This window comes from Hypanus sabinus, chromosome 11 (genome assembly GCF_030144855.1).
Source record: "Hypanus sabinus isolate sHypSab1 chromosome 11, sHypSab1.hap1, whole genome shotgun sequence".
In the NCBI taxonomy this organism is placed as follows: domain Eukaryota; kingdom Metazoa; phylum Chordata; class Chondrichthyes; order Myliobatiformes; family Dasyatidae; genus Hypanus; species Hypanus sabinus.
The window spans coordinates 54456067-54475552 of record NC_082716.1 but is presented as its reverse complement, the minus strand read 5'-3'; the positions used below and the strand labels follow the sequence as shown (position 1 = coordinate 54475552).

At 41.0% G+C, this 19486-nt stretch overlaps 1 protein-coding gene across 1 annotated transcript in view; it reads right to left on the bottom strand.

Annotated features, from left to right (window-relative positions):
* ankrd13c (ankyrin repeat domain 13C) overlaps positions 1-15972 on the bottom strand; it is a 94147-nt gene extending 78175 nt beyond the window's left edge. The window contains exons 1-2 of the mRNA XM_059984348.1: positions 15246-15972; positions 8356-8397 (exon numbers count right to left, since the gene is read on the bottom strand). Coding sequence (XP_059840331.1) covers positions 8356-8397; positions 15246-15534 — 331 coding nt within the window. The 5' untranslated portion in view covers positions 15535-15972. The remainder of the gene's footprint in view (positions 1-8355; positions 8398-15245) is intronic.
* Between the last annotated feature and the right edge of the window lie 3514 nt (positions 15973-19486).

The following is a 19486-nucleotide window of genomic DNA, read 5'->3' as shown; positions in this document are numbered from 1 at the left end:
ATGGACGACCTCACTTCTGCGAGGTTCAACCCCTTCGCCAAATTTAACAAGTCTGATTTGGTGGCCGTCTCTAGCGCCCTCACAGTCGGGTTGTTCATAAATTCACCCACGTCCATCTTTGCTGGTTTCCCGTCTGGCTACCCGCGTAACCAGATTCAAGTTTTGGACTTACAAGCCCGATTCACTGGCCTCTCAATTTGGTGTCAAATCCCGAGACGAGAAACCCAAGTTGTTACGTATCCCATAACTGGATAACTTACCAGCAAAGATAGAGAGGTCCGTTGAAGTCTGATGTCACTATTTTCAAACGTTTTTATTTGAAAAGGGGCACAAAAGTAAGGATAATACAAACATTCAGATAATGCACGTCGTCAATACTCAATCTAAAGCGCGGGTATAGTAATGTTCACCATTAAGAAATGAGCTCTACTGTTGTCTAGGGGATAATATATTGTCCGTTGGAACTATAAAAGCCACTCAGAAGTCTGCAGGCTTCAGCCTTTTGGGAATCGCTGGGTTTCACGTGGGGCGACAGAGAGAGAGAGATTGGAGAGAAGAGGAAAGACTTGCCGGGTCTTTATGAAGCTTCCGTTGAATCGGTGGAGCGTGGGTTCCCCCTCCCCGATGTTAGTTAAAAGCAGTTTTCCGTGATTCCAGCCACAAATTCCAATCCTGGAATCTAACGCACATGGCTTCCTTCAGAATGGCATCACTCTCGTGTCTTCTTGGTGCGTCTGAAGGGGCTGTCCCCCTTAGACCCTCCTTTATACTTCCTCACGGGGTCGCAGGTGTCAATCAGGTTGGGATGATGCAATCTCCCTCTCAACCAGCCCACTTTGCCCGAGGGCTTTACACGTGGTCTCCATGAGACAATAGTCACTGTCGCCTTATTTGGCATCCCGGTGGAACGTACTATTCGGCACGTTTCTCTCTCTCCCACTTCCTGTGTCTATTCAGCACGTCTCTCTCTCTCCCACTTCCTGGGTCTACTGACCCCCCCCCCCCTCAACTGATGCTCTTGCGATTCTCACAAAGGAGGGGGCTGGGATCATAACAGTACAAACAAGCTGGATGGACTTGAGCCCTGACGAAGGGTCTCGGCCCGAAACATTGACTGCTCCTTTCAATGGATGCTGCCTGACCTGCTGAGTTCATCCAGCTTGTTAGTACATCTTGAAGGTTCCTGCATGGTGTCTCTGAATCCTGGAATCCACTCAGAGGCCACAGAGGACTGAAACACTCCAACAATGGCCAAATTGCAAATTCCAGGCTCCAGCAGTTATAGAATCACATCGAGATGAAAAACATAAAAGACGAAGCAGTGAAATACATAGTTTCATAATCTATCCAGAGATGTCAACTGAAGGAACGTTGTTAGCAGCGAGATCCCAATGAGCTTTCTGGCCACCTAGCCTCACCAGAAATGATCATGATCACATTTCATGGGCTGTCAATCAGCTGCCAGGTATTATCATTGTATCTATAAAATTTACAAGATATATTTTCTAATACTTGACAGTTCTTTCTCCTTCACTTGCCCTCACTCCTTTATAATGGCCATTTCTCTATTCTTCTATCCAGATAAAGGGGTTCAACCCGAAACATCAATTGTCCATTTCCCTCCACAGACAACGCCTGACCTGCTGAGTTCCTCCACCAGTTTGTTTTCTTGCTCCACATTAGAGCATTTGCAGTCTCGTATCTCTATGGTAAGTTCTCTTTCTGGGAAAATTCTTTCCTATAATATCCCTGAACGATGCTGTTCAAATAGTTATTGAGAGATAGGATAATTGCTTGCTTAATCTATGGCTCTGCACCATGGCAAAGAAATTCCAGTTGTTTAACTCACAGCACTTGAAACTTTTAATCATTTTCTAGATTTGCCCAGCCCATTTGATAAACATTTAAAAGTCATATCAGAAAATGACAAACATTATTGTAAAACAAAGCATTAAAATACCTGTATTGTAAAATCTTAAGGATGACATAATTGAGACTTCCTGATTACAAAAGATGTTACAATATAAAAGCTTAACGATACTTAAAGCATCAAAACTTCCTCTCACAAACTGTTAAAACTATGTTTCTGTCTGCAGTCCTAGTTCATTTTTTCAGACACTTAATCCAAGGATCATAAGTAGTTGGAATGGTGATGCCAAGATACAAACAAATCACTGAGTTTACAATAAAGATCATATTATGCAAACCTAATTATAAGTATCTGTTATTACATTTCAAATTCAAACCATTATGAGGGAAATAAAAAGTTACCAAGTTAATTGAGCAATGAAGTCACTAGCCCATTTATCATTATACTCAGTATTATGCGATGATTCCTGCTTTTGCAAATCTTTTTCATTGTCTGGACAAAAACAACAGCAATCATTCCTTCCTTAACCAGCATAAAGCATCACAAAAACTCACCATACTCTTAACGTGTGGAGCTGTTAACTGGTCAAACAAAAAATGTAGTTGACAAATTCAGAAGAGCTGTGTCATCTTTTGAATTGATATTCAAAAAAATGGTTTTAGAAAAATTCAGTTAACAGCTTAAAAACACCAATCAAGTACACTTCACAGTAACTACTTAAACTACATTCTAGGTCAACTTTGAAAGTGCTCAACTTTGCTTGCTAAATGAAGACCTAGCAGCTTTAAACAATTCAGTATCTACTTGAAATAATGAAGTGATGTTTCCAGGTCTGAAGGACCCAAGTTACAAGGAAAGACTGAAAAAGGTTAGGACTTCCTTGGAATGTAAAAGATTGAGAGGAGATTTGATAAAGATATTCAAAATTATGAGGGATATAGCTAGGGTAAATGAAAGTAGGCTTTTTCCACTGAAGTTGTGTGGGACTACAACTAGAAGTCATAGGTTAGGGGTGAGAGTGAAAAGTTTATCGGGGAACATGAGGGGAAACCTCTTCACTCAAAGGGCCATGAGAGTGTGGAAGAAACTGCCACTGCAAGTGGTGCATACAAATTAAATTTCAATGTTTAAGAGAAGATTTGGATTGGTACATGAATGGTAGAAGTATGGAGGGCTATGGTCCAGATGCAGATCAATGGGAGTAGGCAGTTTAAATGGCTCAGCATTGACAAAGGGCATGTTTCTGTGCTGTACTTTTCTATAACTATGACTCTAAATGTACACAATGGATGCATATGTAAAAAAAGACATGTTAACAAATGTAGAATATAGTACCGACCTAGTTTAATTTGGTAGAGTACACCATTTCCACATAAAATCATCAGAAGCCATGTTGTAACACACCTCAAGTAGCTGAGCTCTGATCCAGCTCAAAGAGAAAAGCAATCTTTGGCATAATTACATGGAACAAAACCCAGGAAAATAGTAAGGGACCGAGGGTCTAGTGAGATGGAGGAACTGAGGGAAATACATGTTAGTAGGGAAGTGGTGTTAGGCAAATTGAAGGGATTAAAGGCAGATAAATCCCCAGGGCCAGATCGTCTACATCCCAGAGTGCTTAAGGAAGTAGCCCATGAAATAGTGGATGCATTAGTGATAAATTTTCAAAACTCCTTAGATTCTGGATTAGTTCCTGAGGTTTGGAGGGTGGCTAATGCAACCCCACTTTTTAAAAAAAGGAGGGAGAGAGAAACCGGGGAATTATAGACCGGTTAGTCTGACATCGGTGGTGGGGAAAATGCTAGAGTCGGTTATCAAAGATGTGATAATAGCACATTTGAAAAGAGGTGAAATCATCGTACAAAGTCAGCATGGATTTGTAAAAGGAAAATCATGTCTGACAAATCTTACAGAATTTTTTGAAGATGTAACTAGTAGAGTGGATAGGGGAGAGCCAGTGAATGTGGTATAATTAGATTTTCAAAAGGCTTTTGACAAGGTCCCACACAGGAGATTAGTGTGCAAACTTAAAGCTCACTGTATTGAGGGTATGGTATTGATGTGGATAGAGAATTGGTTGGCAGACAGGAAGCAAAGAGTGGGAGTAAACAGGACCTTTTCAGAATGGCAGGCAGTGACTAGTGGGGTACCGCAAGGCTCAGTGCTGGGACCCCAGTTGTTTACAATATATATATTTAGATGAGGGAATTAAAAGTAGCATCACCAAGTTTGCAGATGACACAAAGCTGGGCGGCGGTGTTAGCTGTGAGGAGGATGCTGAGAGGATGCAGGGTGACTTGGATAGGTTAGGTGAGTGGGCAAATTCATGCCAGATGCAATTTAATGTGGATAAACTTTGGTTGCAAGAACAGGAAAACAGATTATTATCTGAACGATGGCTGATTAGGAAAAGGGGAGGTGCAACAGGACCTGGATGTCATTGTTCCCCAGTCATTGAAGGTGGGCATGCAGGTACAGCAGACGGTGAAAAAGACAAATGGTATGTTGGCATTCATAGCAAAAGGATTTGAGTACAAGAGCAGGGAGGTTCTACTGCAGTTGTACAATACCTTGGTGTGACTGTGCCTAGAATATTGTGTGCAGTGTTGGTCCCCTAATCTGAGGAAAGACATTCTCGCCATAGAGGGAGTACAGAGAAGGTTCACCAGATTGATTCCTGGGATGGCAGGACTTTCATATGAAGAAAGACTGGATCGACTAGGCTTATACTCACTGGAATTTAGAAGATTGGGGGGGGGGGGGAATCTTATTGAAACATATAAAATTCTAAAGGGATTGGACAGGCTAGATGCAGGAAGATTGTTTCCGATGTTGGGGAAGTCCAGAACGAGGGGTCACAGTTTAAGGATAAAGGGGAAACCTTTTAGGACCAAGATGAGGAAAAAACTTCTTCACACAGAGAGTGGTGAATCTGTGGAATTCTCTGCCACAGGAAACAGTTGAGGCCGGTTCATTGACTATATTTAAGAGGAAGTTAGATATGGCCCTTGTGGCTAAAGGGATCAGAGGGTATAGAGAGAAAGCAGGTACAGGGTTCTGAGTTGGATGATCAGCCATGATCATACTGAATGGCGGTGCAGGCTCAAAGGGCCAAATAGCCTACTCCTGCACCTGTTTTCTATGTTTCTATATTTCTATGAAAATGCTGATAATCTGCTAGGAGAAAGAAAGGAGCCTGGCATCCAGTGATGATAAACTATAGGGATTTCCAAATAGATAATGTAGGGAAGTGTGAAGTCATGCACTTTGGTAAGAAAAAGGCAGATTAATATTTAATTGGAGGGAGAGACTTCTCTCCAGTTTAGGGACAGTAACTGCATTGACCAAGGTGAGCAAGTTCAGAGAGACTGACTGGGTCTATAACAAGTAGCATGTGAGCCAACAGATGGGATAAAATGCTTGATCACACCCACAATTTACTGGCACAAATACATCTATCCATGATAAAATTGATAGAAGTGTCCTCAAGGTGACAAAACCCTGTCTGCCACAAAGGAATGCAGGAATGTTGAATAAGGGGTTTTCCATTAGTCTTTACCGAGCAAGTTTCAAATATGTGTAAGTGCATACATGACTACATGAGCTAAATAATTAAAACATGAGCTACGCAATTTCAAAACACCCTAGGTTGAAATTTTCGCATTTCCCCCTCCCCCCACTACTTTCAAATCTCTTACTATCTTTCCTTTCGGTTAGTTCTGACGAAGGGTCTCAGCCCGAAACATCGACAGCGCTTTTCCCTATAGATGCCGCCTGGCCTGCTGTGCTCCACCAGCATTTTGTGTGTGTTGTCAGATTGAAATTTTGCTGTTTTTGTTCTATTTAGCCATCAATGATAGTTGACAAATGAAAGAATCTCCAAGGTATCCCCTTCTCAATTAGCCCACCACAAGCACTACAACTACATTTATCCAGAAGTACTGAATAGCTGATCCTCTTGGCTTCCTCCCAAGATCTCCACCATTACAGGAGCCAGAATCCAGCAATCCAATTGATTCCACATTATATCATTAAATGGCTCAGAGCATTAGATGCAGCAAAAACTATGGAGCCATATATACCACACCTGATGTGGTAATAAAAACTTTTTCCTCCAGTGCCTCTAGGCAAGTTATGTCAGTACAAGGCATCTACCACAGAACATGGAAAAATTACCCAAGTATAGTCTGCCCACAAAAGCAGAAAATATCCAGCCCAATTAGTCTACTCTCAATAATAACACTGATGGGAGATGCCACTGACAGTGCATGAAGCAGCACCTACTCACCACTAAGCTGTTTACTGTTTTTGGCAGAATTGTTTAGCTAGAAACCTCAATTAGCTTTACCCAAACACTAACCCAAGAGTCAAATTGTAGAGGTGAATTTCTATTGAATCCAAGGAAAAAGTGTAGTGCCCACTTTTATCAGAAAATTGGAAATCTATAAGCAAAACACTGGGAGAAGAATGTTCTCTCATTTTCCCCGCATGGAAAGTATGGCACTCTCTTTCACAGATGGTGATTTGCAAGAGTACTACTCACACCAGGAGTCACTGAAGGGATTTTCAGAACTGATTCAAGGAGTTAAACAACCTGGAAATTCTAGACTGCGTAATTAACCCATTTCTTTGCAAGGTGGAAGAACGTGAAGAGAGCTTGCAAGAAATAAAATTCAGAATGAAATAGCAGCAAAAATGCTTTTCAAGAATGTCAGCTTTTGTGGTATGTGGCTACACTGTCATTAGAGGTTTCCTGGTCTTTGCAGAAGGGCCAAACTGCTATTCATTGCATTTTCATCCTGCTACCTTGTTGAAAGAGGCTTCAGTGCAGGAAACCACATACTCACAAAAAAACAGAAACCATTTGAACATTGTTGCGTGTAGGGACTTAACTCTTGCAAAAAATCATCAAGCTCAAGGATCACATTGGAAAACATTGCTCTAATTTTTTCCTATCAATGTACCAATCCAAGTGTCTTTTAAACATTATGAATGTATTCCAGCTGCTACCATCCAGGAGATCTTAGGAGAGTTAATGGTGCCTAAAGACAATTATTTTGCTTGCATCTTCAGAAACAGCTCCATTTCCATCTTTAATATCTCTATTTTTCCCTTTCACAGTTCTTTTGAAGACCCTAACATGCTGACTATAGTTCTTTGCAGGAATGGTACCTGCTCTCAGGGTTCCATAACTGGCCATTGTTTGGCACGCCAAAGGCTCAGCCTAAGAGACCAGCTTGAATTTGGAGGCCTAGGATCTCGGGGCTCTGGAGGCAGATCGATGGTCAGTGTCCCGACAGGAGACTCGTGTATTGTTGGGGGGGGGGGGGGGGGGGGTCAGAATATCTGCTATGTGCCTGAAGACCTGAGATCTTTGTGATCTTCAGGCACAGAGTTCGATAAAAACGACGTAATGGACTTCTGATGTCATAAACCAGCCAGATGTTTGTTATGGCTCCCCACTCGCTGGGAAAATGGAGACACCTCTTTCTCCCTTATTAGGGGGACAGAGCCTACAAGATGTTAAATACCATATGAAATGTGAAGTCTTTAGGGTAATTGCAAGTCTGTGTCCTTGTTATTGCTTTGTTCACACTAGAATGCTTGGTGGCGGTGCCGATGTTTACTTTTTTTTGCCAGTGTGGGGGGGGGGGGGGGGGGGAGGATTGCTGCTCAGTGCCGCTTATGTGTGGGGGGGGGGCTGAGGGGAGACTTTGGGTTCTAACATTTAACTGTCATTCATTCTTTGGGGCACACCTCTTTTTGTGGATGGTTGCAAAGAAAATGCATCTCAGGATGTATATTTTATACATTTCTCTGACAATAAATTGTACCTTTGAACCAGTACCGCAGCATAAAAGCCAGGACCAACAGGCTTCAGGACAGCTTCTTCCACCAGACTGATTAACTCACACTGATTTGAGTGTATTTCTATGTTACATTGACTATTCTTTTTATTATAAATTACTATGACTGCACATTTAGACGGAGACACAATGTAAAGATTTTTACTCGTGTAGGTGAAGAATGTAAGAAATAAAGTCAATTCAATTATTGACAAACTTAAATTAATGGTTTCAAAATTGATGATCTTAACTGAATGCAATATAGGAAGCAACTGGATCAAGAAAGTGTATCACAAGAGCCCTTCTACTACATAAAAACTAAATTTAAAGTCAGTTGATAACAATTAAATCTTTTTAATTCTAAGTACTAAAATTAACAAAAGTAAATACAAAACATTGAAGACATATCTTATACTCAAAATTCTAATAATGATTGCAGTTCATTCAAGTGCAATGAAAATAGAAAAAATCTTACATTTTTTGCTAAAAATATAATTATTCCATCAAGATCCAATGTCTTGAAACTTGAAAAATGAGCCATCCAACACATCAAATGTTGACGCAATCTAGCCTTCAGCTGAATGTTCAATAAAAAGTGCAACCTCACTGATAAAGAGACGCTGAAACAAAAGTACATACCTTTGTGCCCTAACATCACAGCAAGGTGCAAGGGTGTGTTTCCTGAAAAGACAAGATGCAGAAACAGAGATGTAGAAAATTGTCAGCAACATAGTAGTTATTAATGGCATCAATAAACTGAGTGAGTTAAAATACCAGATAATAACTGAACTATTTATAGTGGATTTTGGTTAATCAGGACAGCTGCTTATTTGGGACAACTCTTAAAGAACAAAAGCTAATTGAAAAAGTAGCTGGGATTACCTTCATTTGGGACATTATGCCATTTAAATGGGGCAGGAGACTACTGCCGAACAGTTTCTAACTAGCATCAGTCACTTGCACTTGCGTGACCATTAGACACTACACTATACTTCAAGAGAACATTTTTTAAAATAGCATCAGTTGCATGTGTGTTCAAAAAGCCCCAATTTCTGTCAATGATATTGGGCGAGAAATAAGCAGCAAGATAATTCAGAACTGTTTTGCTCACTGTGGTTTCAAGCATTCAAGTTAGAGACGTCAGAAACAGCCAGACATGAAACTGAAACAATTTTAGTACTTCAAGTTACAAGCTATGAAGAATTTGAAGGTATTGACAATCAAAAAGAACACAGCAGGAAAAACTGGATGAACTCCTTCCTTGATAAATATTACACACCAACTCTTATAGTACAGTAGTAGTACTGGTAGTGTTGTAATTTGTTCTGCATTTCATTTAAACACACAATTTGTTACTCAATTTGTCTCTTTTTTTTTTAAAAAATATACTTTTCCAGGAAACTTCAGCTAATTGGGGTAACTGCTTAATAGGGTCAAAATGTACTGGTCTGGTGTCCAAATTAACCGGAATCCACAGCATTTTAATCTCACTTAATCTGAAACAGAACATTTCAATGAAGCAGAAAGAAATAAATGAAAACTTCTGCATTTTTAAAAACAGTATTTTTCCAAAGGTACATAAGCAGTCTAATTTTGGTTCACTGTATTGAAATAATTTTACTATGACAATTGTAGTAGCATATTAAAACAGACATTAACCATAGAAAACAAGTGAAGAGCAATAAATACTGAGTTGAAGGAGTGAGATGGCAACGTCAAGAAAATATTCATTGGTAAATTAACACGGGATTCAGGCTCCACGGATTTACTGATTTGTTAAGAAAGAAAATGATCGACTTGGATAGGATTTTGCACATAGCTGTACCTCATGGATCCAGGAGATGTTAAGCAGAGAACATAGAACAGTATAGTACAGGAACAGGCCCTTTGGCCTACAATGTTGTGCCAAATCATTTAAATTAATCAAATGGCTAACTAAACTCATCTTTTCTGCCTACTCTATGCCCATATCCCTCCATTTTCCTCACATTCATGTGCCAATCTAAATGACTCTTAAAGGTCTCTAATGTTTCTGCCTCTACCACCACGCCAGGCAGCACATTTCAGGCACCCACCACTCCATGTAGAACAACTTGTCCTTCACATCTCCTTTGAAATTACACCCCCCCCCCCAAACATTAACTGCATGCCCTCTGGTACTAGACATTTCAACCCCTGGGAAAAAATGTTGTCTGTCTGCTCTATATATGCCCCTCATAATTTTATAAGCCTCTGATCAGATTTCCCCAAAGCCTCCACTGTTTCAGAGTAAACAACCCAAGTGTGTCTAACCCAGGCATGGGCAAACTACGGCCCGCGGGCCATATGCGGCTCGTTAAGCTTTTTAATCCGGCCCGCAGAACTTGATGAAATTATATTAATAAACCTTGTTAACGTTTTTTCCCCGCAATTCTGGCGTTTTCCCAATAGATGACGCACTCTATATACATTGACCTTTGTTGAGGTGCAGCGTATTACTCCACATTTGCGCTATACTTTGTGACCTTGTGGCGACCCATTTCCTGGCACATCCGAACCGGCTCACAATTAGCCAGCGTTCCGGCTAAGAGAGATCGCCTGCGGGGATTTGCGAGCACAGAGCTCCGCATACCGGCGCGCTCTCCCTGCTTTGTCATTGTGCGGGTCGTTGTTGAGTTTTGGCACAGGGGACAATTGAATAAGAAGGAGCAGGACAAGTAGACCTGCATCTCCTACCGTTTTTGAAATAAAGAAAGTCAGGAGGAGAGTGATGATGATAATATCTTGAAGGATAACAGAATTTTCAGTGCTTTAAAATAATAACTGTTACTATTTTAAAAAAGCTGTATTTTATTCATTTAATTTTCAGTGTTTTAAAAGTCATTTCAATAAATAGCTAAATACCATGGGACTTCAAAGACAGATATTTTGTTGTAATGTATTTGTTCATTTTCAATTGAAATTAAAGCACATGTTTTCTACATATCCCATGATATTTTATTTTCTCTTATGAGGTGTATTACCAAAACACTCCGTCCATCTGCTCCTGGCCCCCCTGTCAAATTTTAAAACTCTTTGTGGCCCTCAAGTCAAAAAGTTTGCCCACCCCTGGTCTAACCTCTCATAAAAGAGCATGCCCTCAAATCTAGGCTGCATCCTGGTAAACTACTTCCGGACCCTCTCCAACCCCCTTCCCATTGTGGGATGACCAGAACTGTATGTGATACTCCAGATGCAGCCTAACTAGAGATTTTTAAAGCTGCAATATATCATTCTGACTTTTGAACTCAATCCCTCAACTAATAAAGGCAAGTATGCTGTTTGTCTTCTTAACCATCCTAATAACCTGTGTAACCCGATGAAGCTATAAACTTGGACCCAAAGATCCCTCTGCTCATCAGCACCGTTAAGGTCTTATCCTTAACAGTGTACTGCCTCTCTGCATTTGACCTACAAAAGATGCAACACTTCACATTTAGCTGGGTTATACACCATCTGTCATTTCTCCACCCACATCTTCCACTGATGTACTCTTTGCCTATCTTCTACATTATTCATACCACCACTAATCTGCAAACTTTACTAACCCACCCATTTCCATTCAAGTCACTTATATACAAACAGCAGAGGTCCCAGTACAGAGCCATGCAGAATATCACTAATGACAAACCTCCAGCTACAACAAGTCCCTTTGACCATGCCCATGTAGTTGAAGAAACCTTGACAAGTTACTTCAGGGCATTACAGTCAGTCAGCGAATCCAGTCAGCTACCTTGCCTAACTGGAATTGAGCTTTGAACATAGTTGAAGTAACGCCCATTCAGGCCACTGGCAAATATTCCATCACTTCTATCAGCTTAGTAGATGGAATCATGAAATAGGTCACAAACAAAGAACACCCAATCTGTGTTTTGTTTTGTAACCAAGGCATTTAGGTGGCAGATTCAATTAAGTTTCTGTTTAATAGTGACCCACAGTATGTCAATGCCAGGAGCTTTGGCAATACCAACATTATATAAATGAATGTCAGGATGAGGTGGAGATGGTAATTAAATGATGATTATGTTCATCCACCAATACTTAAATGATATTTGAGTTTTTGTTGCAAATAGTATTCAGACAAGCTGCATGTGTGCACAAGCTATTATCTGAAGAAAATACAAATAGCCCTCAAAAATGTAAACAATACATTTACTATTCCTAAAGAATTGTGGAGGTGTGAAATGCTGAATGTTGATAAGACAACTGAAGGTCTAGGACACCCCTGATGTACTGTACCAATCTCCTGCTGTGCAACATCAAGATCTGCTGATCCTCTTCTCTGGAATGTAACCTTTTTGCTCCTACTTTGACCAGGACTACAAAGGTGTCAGAAACAGTATGGTTCTAAAAGAAACCAAATAAAGTCCTGCACAAGTGACTGCTGAATAATTACCCACTTGATAACAATATTGATAATATTTTCCATCATTTTGCTAATTAAATTAATATAGACAATAATAGTTGACAAAATTGGAAGTGTCCTGATGTTAGAACACAAGACATTTCAGAGAAATTTTTACTTTGCTGATTAATGTCAAAGTTGTAGGTTACTGGATTTGCCTGGTTAGAAATGCACCTAATCCTTGATCAAGTCTTCAGAATATTAGTGAAGGTCACAGCCGTTGCTGCATCCAGTATGCTGTCAGGTTTGTAGTATCAGTTTCTAAAAATCTGACCCTGTGGAGATAACTAGACAAGGCCAAAATGCACTCAGTGGCCACTTCGTTACACACAGGAATGGAACCTGGTGTGGTCTTCTGCTACTGTAGCCCATCCACTTCAAGCTTCAGCTTGATGTGTTCAGAGACTGTCTTCTGCATACCACTGTTGTAATACATGGTTTCGGTCAGCTTTAAGCAGTCTGGCCATTCTCCTCGGACCTCTCTCATCAACAAGGTGTTTTTACCCAAAGAACTGTAATACACTGAATTTTTTTCCCCCACACTATTCTCTTAAGCTATATAGAGATGATTATTTGTGAAAATCTCAGCAGATCAGCAAATTCTGACAGTCAAACCATTGTCTGGCACCAAAAATCATTCCATGGTCAAAGTTACTTGATCTCATTTCTTCCCCATTCAATGTTTGGTCTAAGTGACAACTAAGCCTGCTGATGATGTCTGCATACGTTTATGCATTTAATTGGTGCCACAAGTGGCTGATTAGATTTTGAATTAACAAGTAGGTGTACAGGTGTACCAAATAAAGTGGCCAGAGTGTAGATTATCTACTGTTAATCATTTTCAGTCAGTCACATACTTATTGAGGAAAGGTACATTCTTTTGTCCAAGTTCCCACTCTCTAATTGCTGCCATTCACTCATTAACAAGATACCCTTATTAAAAACTTATTGGCAGCCAAAAAAAAACACTGGTGTAGGAACTCACAGTATCCGTTGAGGGAAAAGAACAGTCGATCATCGATATGCTTCTGCAAGCATGGCCTGACCCGCTGAGTTCACCCAGCAGTTTGATTTTCACTCCAGATTACAACATTTGCAGTTTCTTGTACCCCTATGATCACTCTGCTTTTAATCCCATCAGCAATGACCACCAACATCTAAACAAGATTTACTTTAGCTCTTCCCTGTCTCAACACAGCATTTTTGACCAGGAACTGTTACAATTCTCACAGATGCACCCCATCCTGCTGAGTATTTTCAGTATTTATGTTTTTATTTTATATTTTATTAGCCTGATTCATTAAAAATGTCTGTTGAGAGTCTTTTTACTGAAGTTACTGATCTCCTATCATCAGGACAGCACTACTTTGAGTCTAACCACATTGTCCAGGGTGAAAGCCCATAGAAAATCTGGTTAAGAATAATGAATGGTTAGTGTTGTTCATTCATCACAGACCACAATAAACCAAGCCTTTGTATGTGCAACTATGCAAATCAGGACAATAAACTTGTTGTGTCAAGGTCCTAGAGAAAATGTTGAAGTAATTTACTGATATTGGACTTCAAATGAAAGAGACTAAAAAAAGTGAGGCAAAAGATGATTATGAAAGAAGTTACTCCAGTGTTCAAAGTCAAGAAGGGGTTTGACAAAGTTAGTAAGGAAAAACCAAGGTGCAAAGATTTGTAACCAGCAGCTGGTGGTTACTTTTAAAGAAAAATAGTATAAAATCAACATCAGAGGTTGAAATAATTTACAAATACGCACAAATTAAACATAACCAGTGGAAGGCTTTTGAAACAAGCCCAACTGACAAGTACTGTAAGAATATAAATCGGAGCAAGAGTCGATCATCTGGTTCATCGAGCTTGCCCTACCACTCAGTATGGTCACGGATGATTTGGCCATTGACTCAGCTGCATCTACCTACCCTTTCCCCACAATCCTCAATTCCCCTACTATGCAAAAATCTGTCTTACTAAATCTTATATTGCTTCCCTGCACAGAGAATTCCACAGATTCACTGCTTTCTGGAAAAATCAGTTCCTCTTCATCTCTGTTGTAAATCTATTCCCCTTGAATTTTGAGACTATGTCCGTTACCTTAGTCTCACCTACCAGTAGAAACAACTTTCCCACCTTTACCTTACATATTAATCCCTTTCATATGTGTATATGTTTCTATAGGATCACCACTCAAACTTCTGAATTCCAGTAAGTATATTACCAGACAACACAATCTCTCTTTACAGGCTAACAAATCAATCTGATGAACTTCTTCTGTACCATCTCCAAGCCAATATGACTTCCCCCACCGCCAAGTAAGGAGCAAGGAGACAGGAACTGAATGCAGTACTCCAGATGTGGCCTCATCAATAATCTGTCCAAATCTGTTGCAGCATAACTTCCTACTCTTAAATTCAATCCATCTATCAATGAAGACCAGCATTCCATTTGCCTTCTGTTGTACCTTCAAGCCCCCCTATACAACATGAGGCAATCTTTCACAATTTGAATAATCTTGTGTCCTGTCTAATTAACCTGATCTATTTTCCCTTCCAAATGGGTGACCTCATATTTACCAACATTGTCAACACTTACCAGCTGCCAGATCCTTGTCTGTTCACAACCTATCTATATGTCTCTGAAGATTCTACATACCCTCTACAATTTGTTCTTCCACTCAGTATAAGTGTCATCAGCAAATTTAAGAACACCTGCCCTTTTCCAAATCATTATGAAAATGTCGCCATATAAATGCTAGGTGATTTAAATGCAAAACCCTGAATGCCTGTCATACTCTCCCTCAATTCTAAAAAACTTTTTAAGAGCTGCAGTTTTCAAAAAACGGATACACAAGGCCTACTACTAAACAGATTCTATTCCTTTCCTTCTAAGAACATTCCATTTTATTAGCCGCTATTTTTGTCGTTTCTTTAAAAGTCCATAATCATTTATTAAGAATCCACAAAGATGTAAACATTTCACTTTCAGATTTACGACTCACTTTAAATTATAAAACACGAGAGCACATACAACCAACTGTAATTTGTGAACACTACCTCGAGGCTCTCCCAGAAGAGTTCATTAGCACTGTGACAAAACTCACCGTGGAGATCTTTTTGAGTTATGTTGTGAGTCCTTATCGATGATGACAATTTACGGATATCGCCTTTAAAAACGCATTCGTGGACTGGGAAATCCTCACCCCTGGCCGCTGCCGCCTCCGTGGTGGAAGCCGGGCTCTTGATCAGTTTGTGGTTCGAAAATAGTTTAGCCCGATTTTTAGTCCTAGTCGCTTCGTCGTCTTGCTCAGCCTCAGTCTCTTCTTTGAAAAGCCTATGATCTCTACGCACCGAGCGACCGTTGGAAATCCTTTCCGCCTTCTCTCCTGTCATGACGACGAGGGAGATAGTAAAGGGCACGGTGGCAGTACTGCTGCCGTGAACCTCGCACACACTCGGAGGTTGACGATAGCACTTTCAGCTGCTGTTGTTGCACCGCGATGGCTACACAACGACATGTAGAGCAACCAAACGCGGGGTTCGCAGGCTGCGGTAACATAGGAATAAAACAGCGGCCTGAAGGGTGGGGAGAGGGCGGCACCAAAGAGAGCCCAAGGGAAGGCAGGAAGGCTGAGCAATGTTCAGGGGAGGGGCGGGGAGATTTACAAAGCAACGGCAACCGTTTGATAACAAATAATCACGGGCACATATAAAGCCGAAGGGTCGAGGGTCGGCAGCGCCACCATCCCAGTTCAGAAACTCTCGACTCTACACTTAAGCTTAGACGCCATCTTTCTCCCCTCACTCCCCTCTCGCTCTCTCTAATATCGCGATGCTCTGAGCAGTCTCTGCTTTTATCGCGATCTTTCATAACTCCTGATTGTCGCGTTGCGCTGTCACCACGGCAACATTAGGCAGTTATATGTTTTTACTGATCCGTGCTTGCATTATTCTTACTAATAGTATATGATATATCTTTGCATTAAAAATACTTCGTGGCAAAGCATATGAACCAGAATAAAATATTAGTTAAAATGGCATCTTCAAGGCCCTGGAAAAACACATTCCGATGTGGGCATTCAACTGAGATAAGTTCGTGACCTTTAGTGAAGGAATTTGCCAATTGCTGCTCACTTGCACCGAAATGTTCGTTTCCTTGTCGGTCGATGTTTCCGGTTCCTGATCTTAAAGGTGAATCTATAAACAGATCGAGCTGTAGCTGTGTTTATTTTTAATTGCGTGTTGTAAATATAGAAACATAGAAAACCTACAGCACAATACAGGCCCTTCGGCCCACAATGCGGTGCCGAACACGTACTTACTTTAGAAATTACCTATGGTTACCTATAGCGCTCTATTTTTCTAAGCTCCATGTACCTATCCAAGAGTCTCATGGAAGACCCTATTGTATCCGCCGCCACCATCGTTGCCGGCAGCCCATTCCACGCACTCACCACACTCTGCGTAAAATATTTACCCCTGACATCTCCTCTGTACCTACTTCCAAGCACCTTAAAACTGTGCCCCTTGTTTTCGCCATTTCAGCCTTGTGAAAAACCCTCTGGCTATCCACACAGTCAGTGCCTCTCATTATCTTATACACATCTATCATGTCAACTCTCATCTTTCGTCGCTCCAGGGAGAAAAGGCCAAGTTCACTCACCCTGTTCTCATAAGGCATGCTCCCAATCCAGGCAATATAACGGTAGAACGACTCCCGGATCTTTATAAAATGTAGTAAATGCCAACTGGATAGCAGCATTTTCTGTAATTATTAATACCACACTAGATCTACACGTTGTTTCGATTAAGATCATTACTCCGGTATCCCTGTTTAAATAACCTCATAAAATCAAGTATTAACATAATTAAAGTTATGCATTCAGTTAACTTTTGCATCAATTTAAGTTATAACTTAAACCAATTATAAATTTGCCAAATCGCTTTGTCTCTTCAGTTACTGGATCATTGATTGCAAGTTGCACTTAATGTTGCGTTCTTTATATGTACTGTGGGTTACTCATAAAGAAACATATTCTGGAAGAACATAACTAGAACCTTTATTTAACAGCAAACAGCAACCACGTTTAACATTGCCACGCTTCTTGATCATTCTCTCATTTCTGCGCATGCTCCAAACTCTGTCCAATCACGTTCTGACACGTGACCCGTGATATCACCAATCTTCCTTTCCTTAAAAAGAACAATAATTAGCAACATTAATCAAAACAAATGCATAATTTAACATGTCTCCATCAGTCTCTCTGGGGGTTTACGAACACGAGTCGACCTTCTAAGTGGTTCCCACAGTTCTTGTATTTCGTTGTTATTTTCATGTTTTGTCAGGTCTGCTTCAGTTAATGGAAACTCTGAAGTTGACTCTCTCTTGAGGTCTTTGAGAAGAAATCGCAATTTGTTCATTAACTCTGTAATGTCTTTTTTATGCTGAGACTTCATCATTTCAATAAAACTTCTCAACTCCTTCACTTGTGCTTTCATTTCTTCAATTGGATCTTGATTCTTGTCACTCTTCGGCTTCAGATCAGTATTGTACTGTACCGGCAAGTTTGGTAAGTTCTTTATGACTTCTTTTACTTTTGCCATGTTAGAATCAAATTCTGTTCTCTCTTGCTCTTTCAAGTCACTGTCCAGGACAAGACTCTTCACGAAATTCAGTTTCTCACAGGCAGATAAAACCAATATTGACTGTACATTTTTTGGCACTACCACAAATGAAAGCGTGTGCTCAATATTTTTGTCTGACACTTTTGCCACAAATGTTCCTTTAACTGGAAAGTCTGCACCTGAATACCCAGTCACTTTTATATTTGTCTGATGTAAGTTTGGTCTTGGCTTTAATGCATTAAACTCGGATTCTGCAAGAACATTTACTTGTGCTCCAGTATCCGATTTAAACAGAATTATGTTTTGGTTCACTTGCAATGGCATAGTCCAGTCATTCTTACTTCATTTATTTTCACAAAGTACATCAGTATAAAGCTCCTCATGTTCATTTTCAAGCACTGCATTTACTTGTTTTATTTCCTTTCTACATCTGCAACAACGTGAAAAATGATTACTGTTACCACAGTGAATGCACATTTTTCCATTCGCTAGACACTTTTTAGATTGGTGTTGCCGCCCACAGCGATCACAAATTTTTTTTCTTTCTGATGATGTCTTGCTCTCTGTCAGTCCACTCCTCCTCCCAATGACCAGGTGCTGTGTCCTACCACGGCCGATGTGAGGAAAACTCTATGCAGGCTCAACCCACGGAAGGCTGCTGGACCAGACAATATTCCTGGCAGAGTGCTCAGAGGATGTGCAGACCAGCTGACAGATGTTCTCACTGACATCTTCAACATCTCCCTGAGCAGTGCCGTCATTACAACGTGCTTCAAGGCCGCTGCCATTGTCCCCATGCCAAAGAAGTCTTCAGTGTCCTGTCTCAATGACTACCGTCCCGTTGCTCTCACATCCATCATCATGAAGTGTTTCGAGAGGCTCGTCATGAGGCATATAAAGACCCTGCTGCCCCCCTCACTGGACACCCTGCAGTTCACATATTGTCCCAACCGCTCAACAAATGATGCCATCGCCACCGCCCTCCACCTGGCCCTAACCCACCTAGACAAAAAAGACACGTACTGTTCATAGACTTCAGCTTAGCATTCAACACAATCTTTCCTCGGCACCTGATTGGAAAGCTGAAACTGCTGGGCCTGAACACCTCCCTCTGCAATTGGATACTAGACTTCCTGCCTGGGAGACCTCAGTCAGACTGGATCAGGAACAGCATCTCCAACTCCATCACACTGAGCCCGGGGCCCCCGGGGTTGTGTGCTCAGTCCACTGCTGTTCACTCTGCTGACCCACGACTGTGCAGCAATACACAGCTCTAATCACATAATCAAGTTCGCCGATGACACGATCGTGGTAGGTCTCATCAGCAAGAACAACGAGTCAGCTTACAGAGAGAAGGTGCAGCGGCTAATGGACTGGTGCAGAGCCAACAACCTGTCTCTGAATGTGAGCAAAACAAACTCCTGTGGACTTCAGGAGAGCATGGAGCGACCACTCTCCGCTGAACATTGATGGCTCCTTTGTTGAGATTGTTAAGAGCACTAAATTTCTTGGTGTTCACCTGGCGGAGAATCTCACTTGGTCCCTCAACACCAGCTCCATAGCCAAGAAAGCCCAGCAGCATCTCTACTTTCTACGAAGGCTGAGGAAAGTCTATCTCCCACCTCCCCCTTCCTCATCACATTCCACAGGGATTGTATTGAGAACATCCTGAGCAACCACATCACTGCCTGGTTCGGGAATTGCACCGTCTCAGATCGCA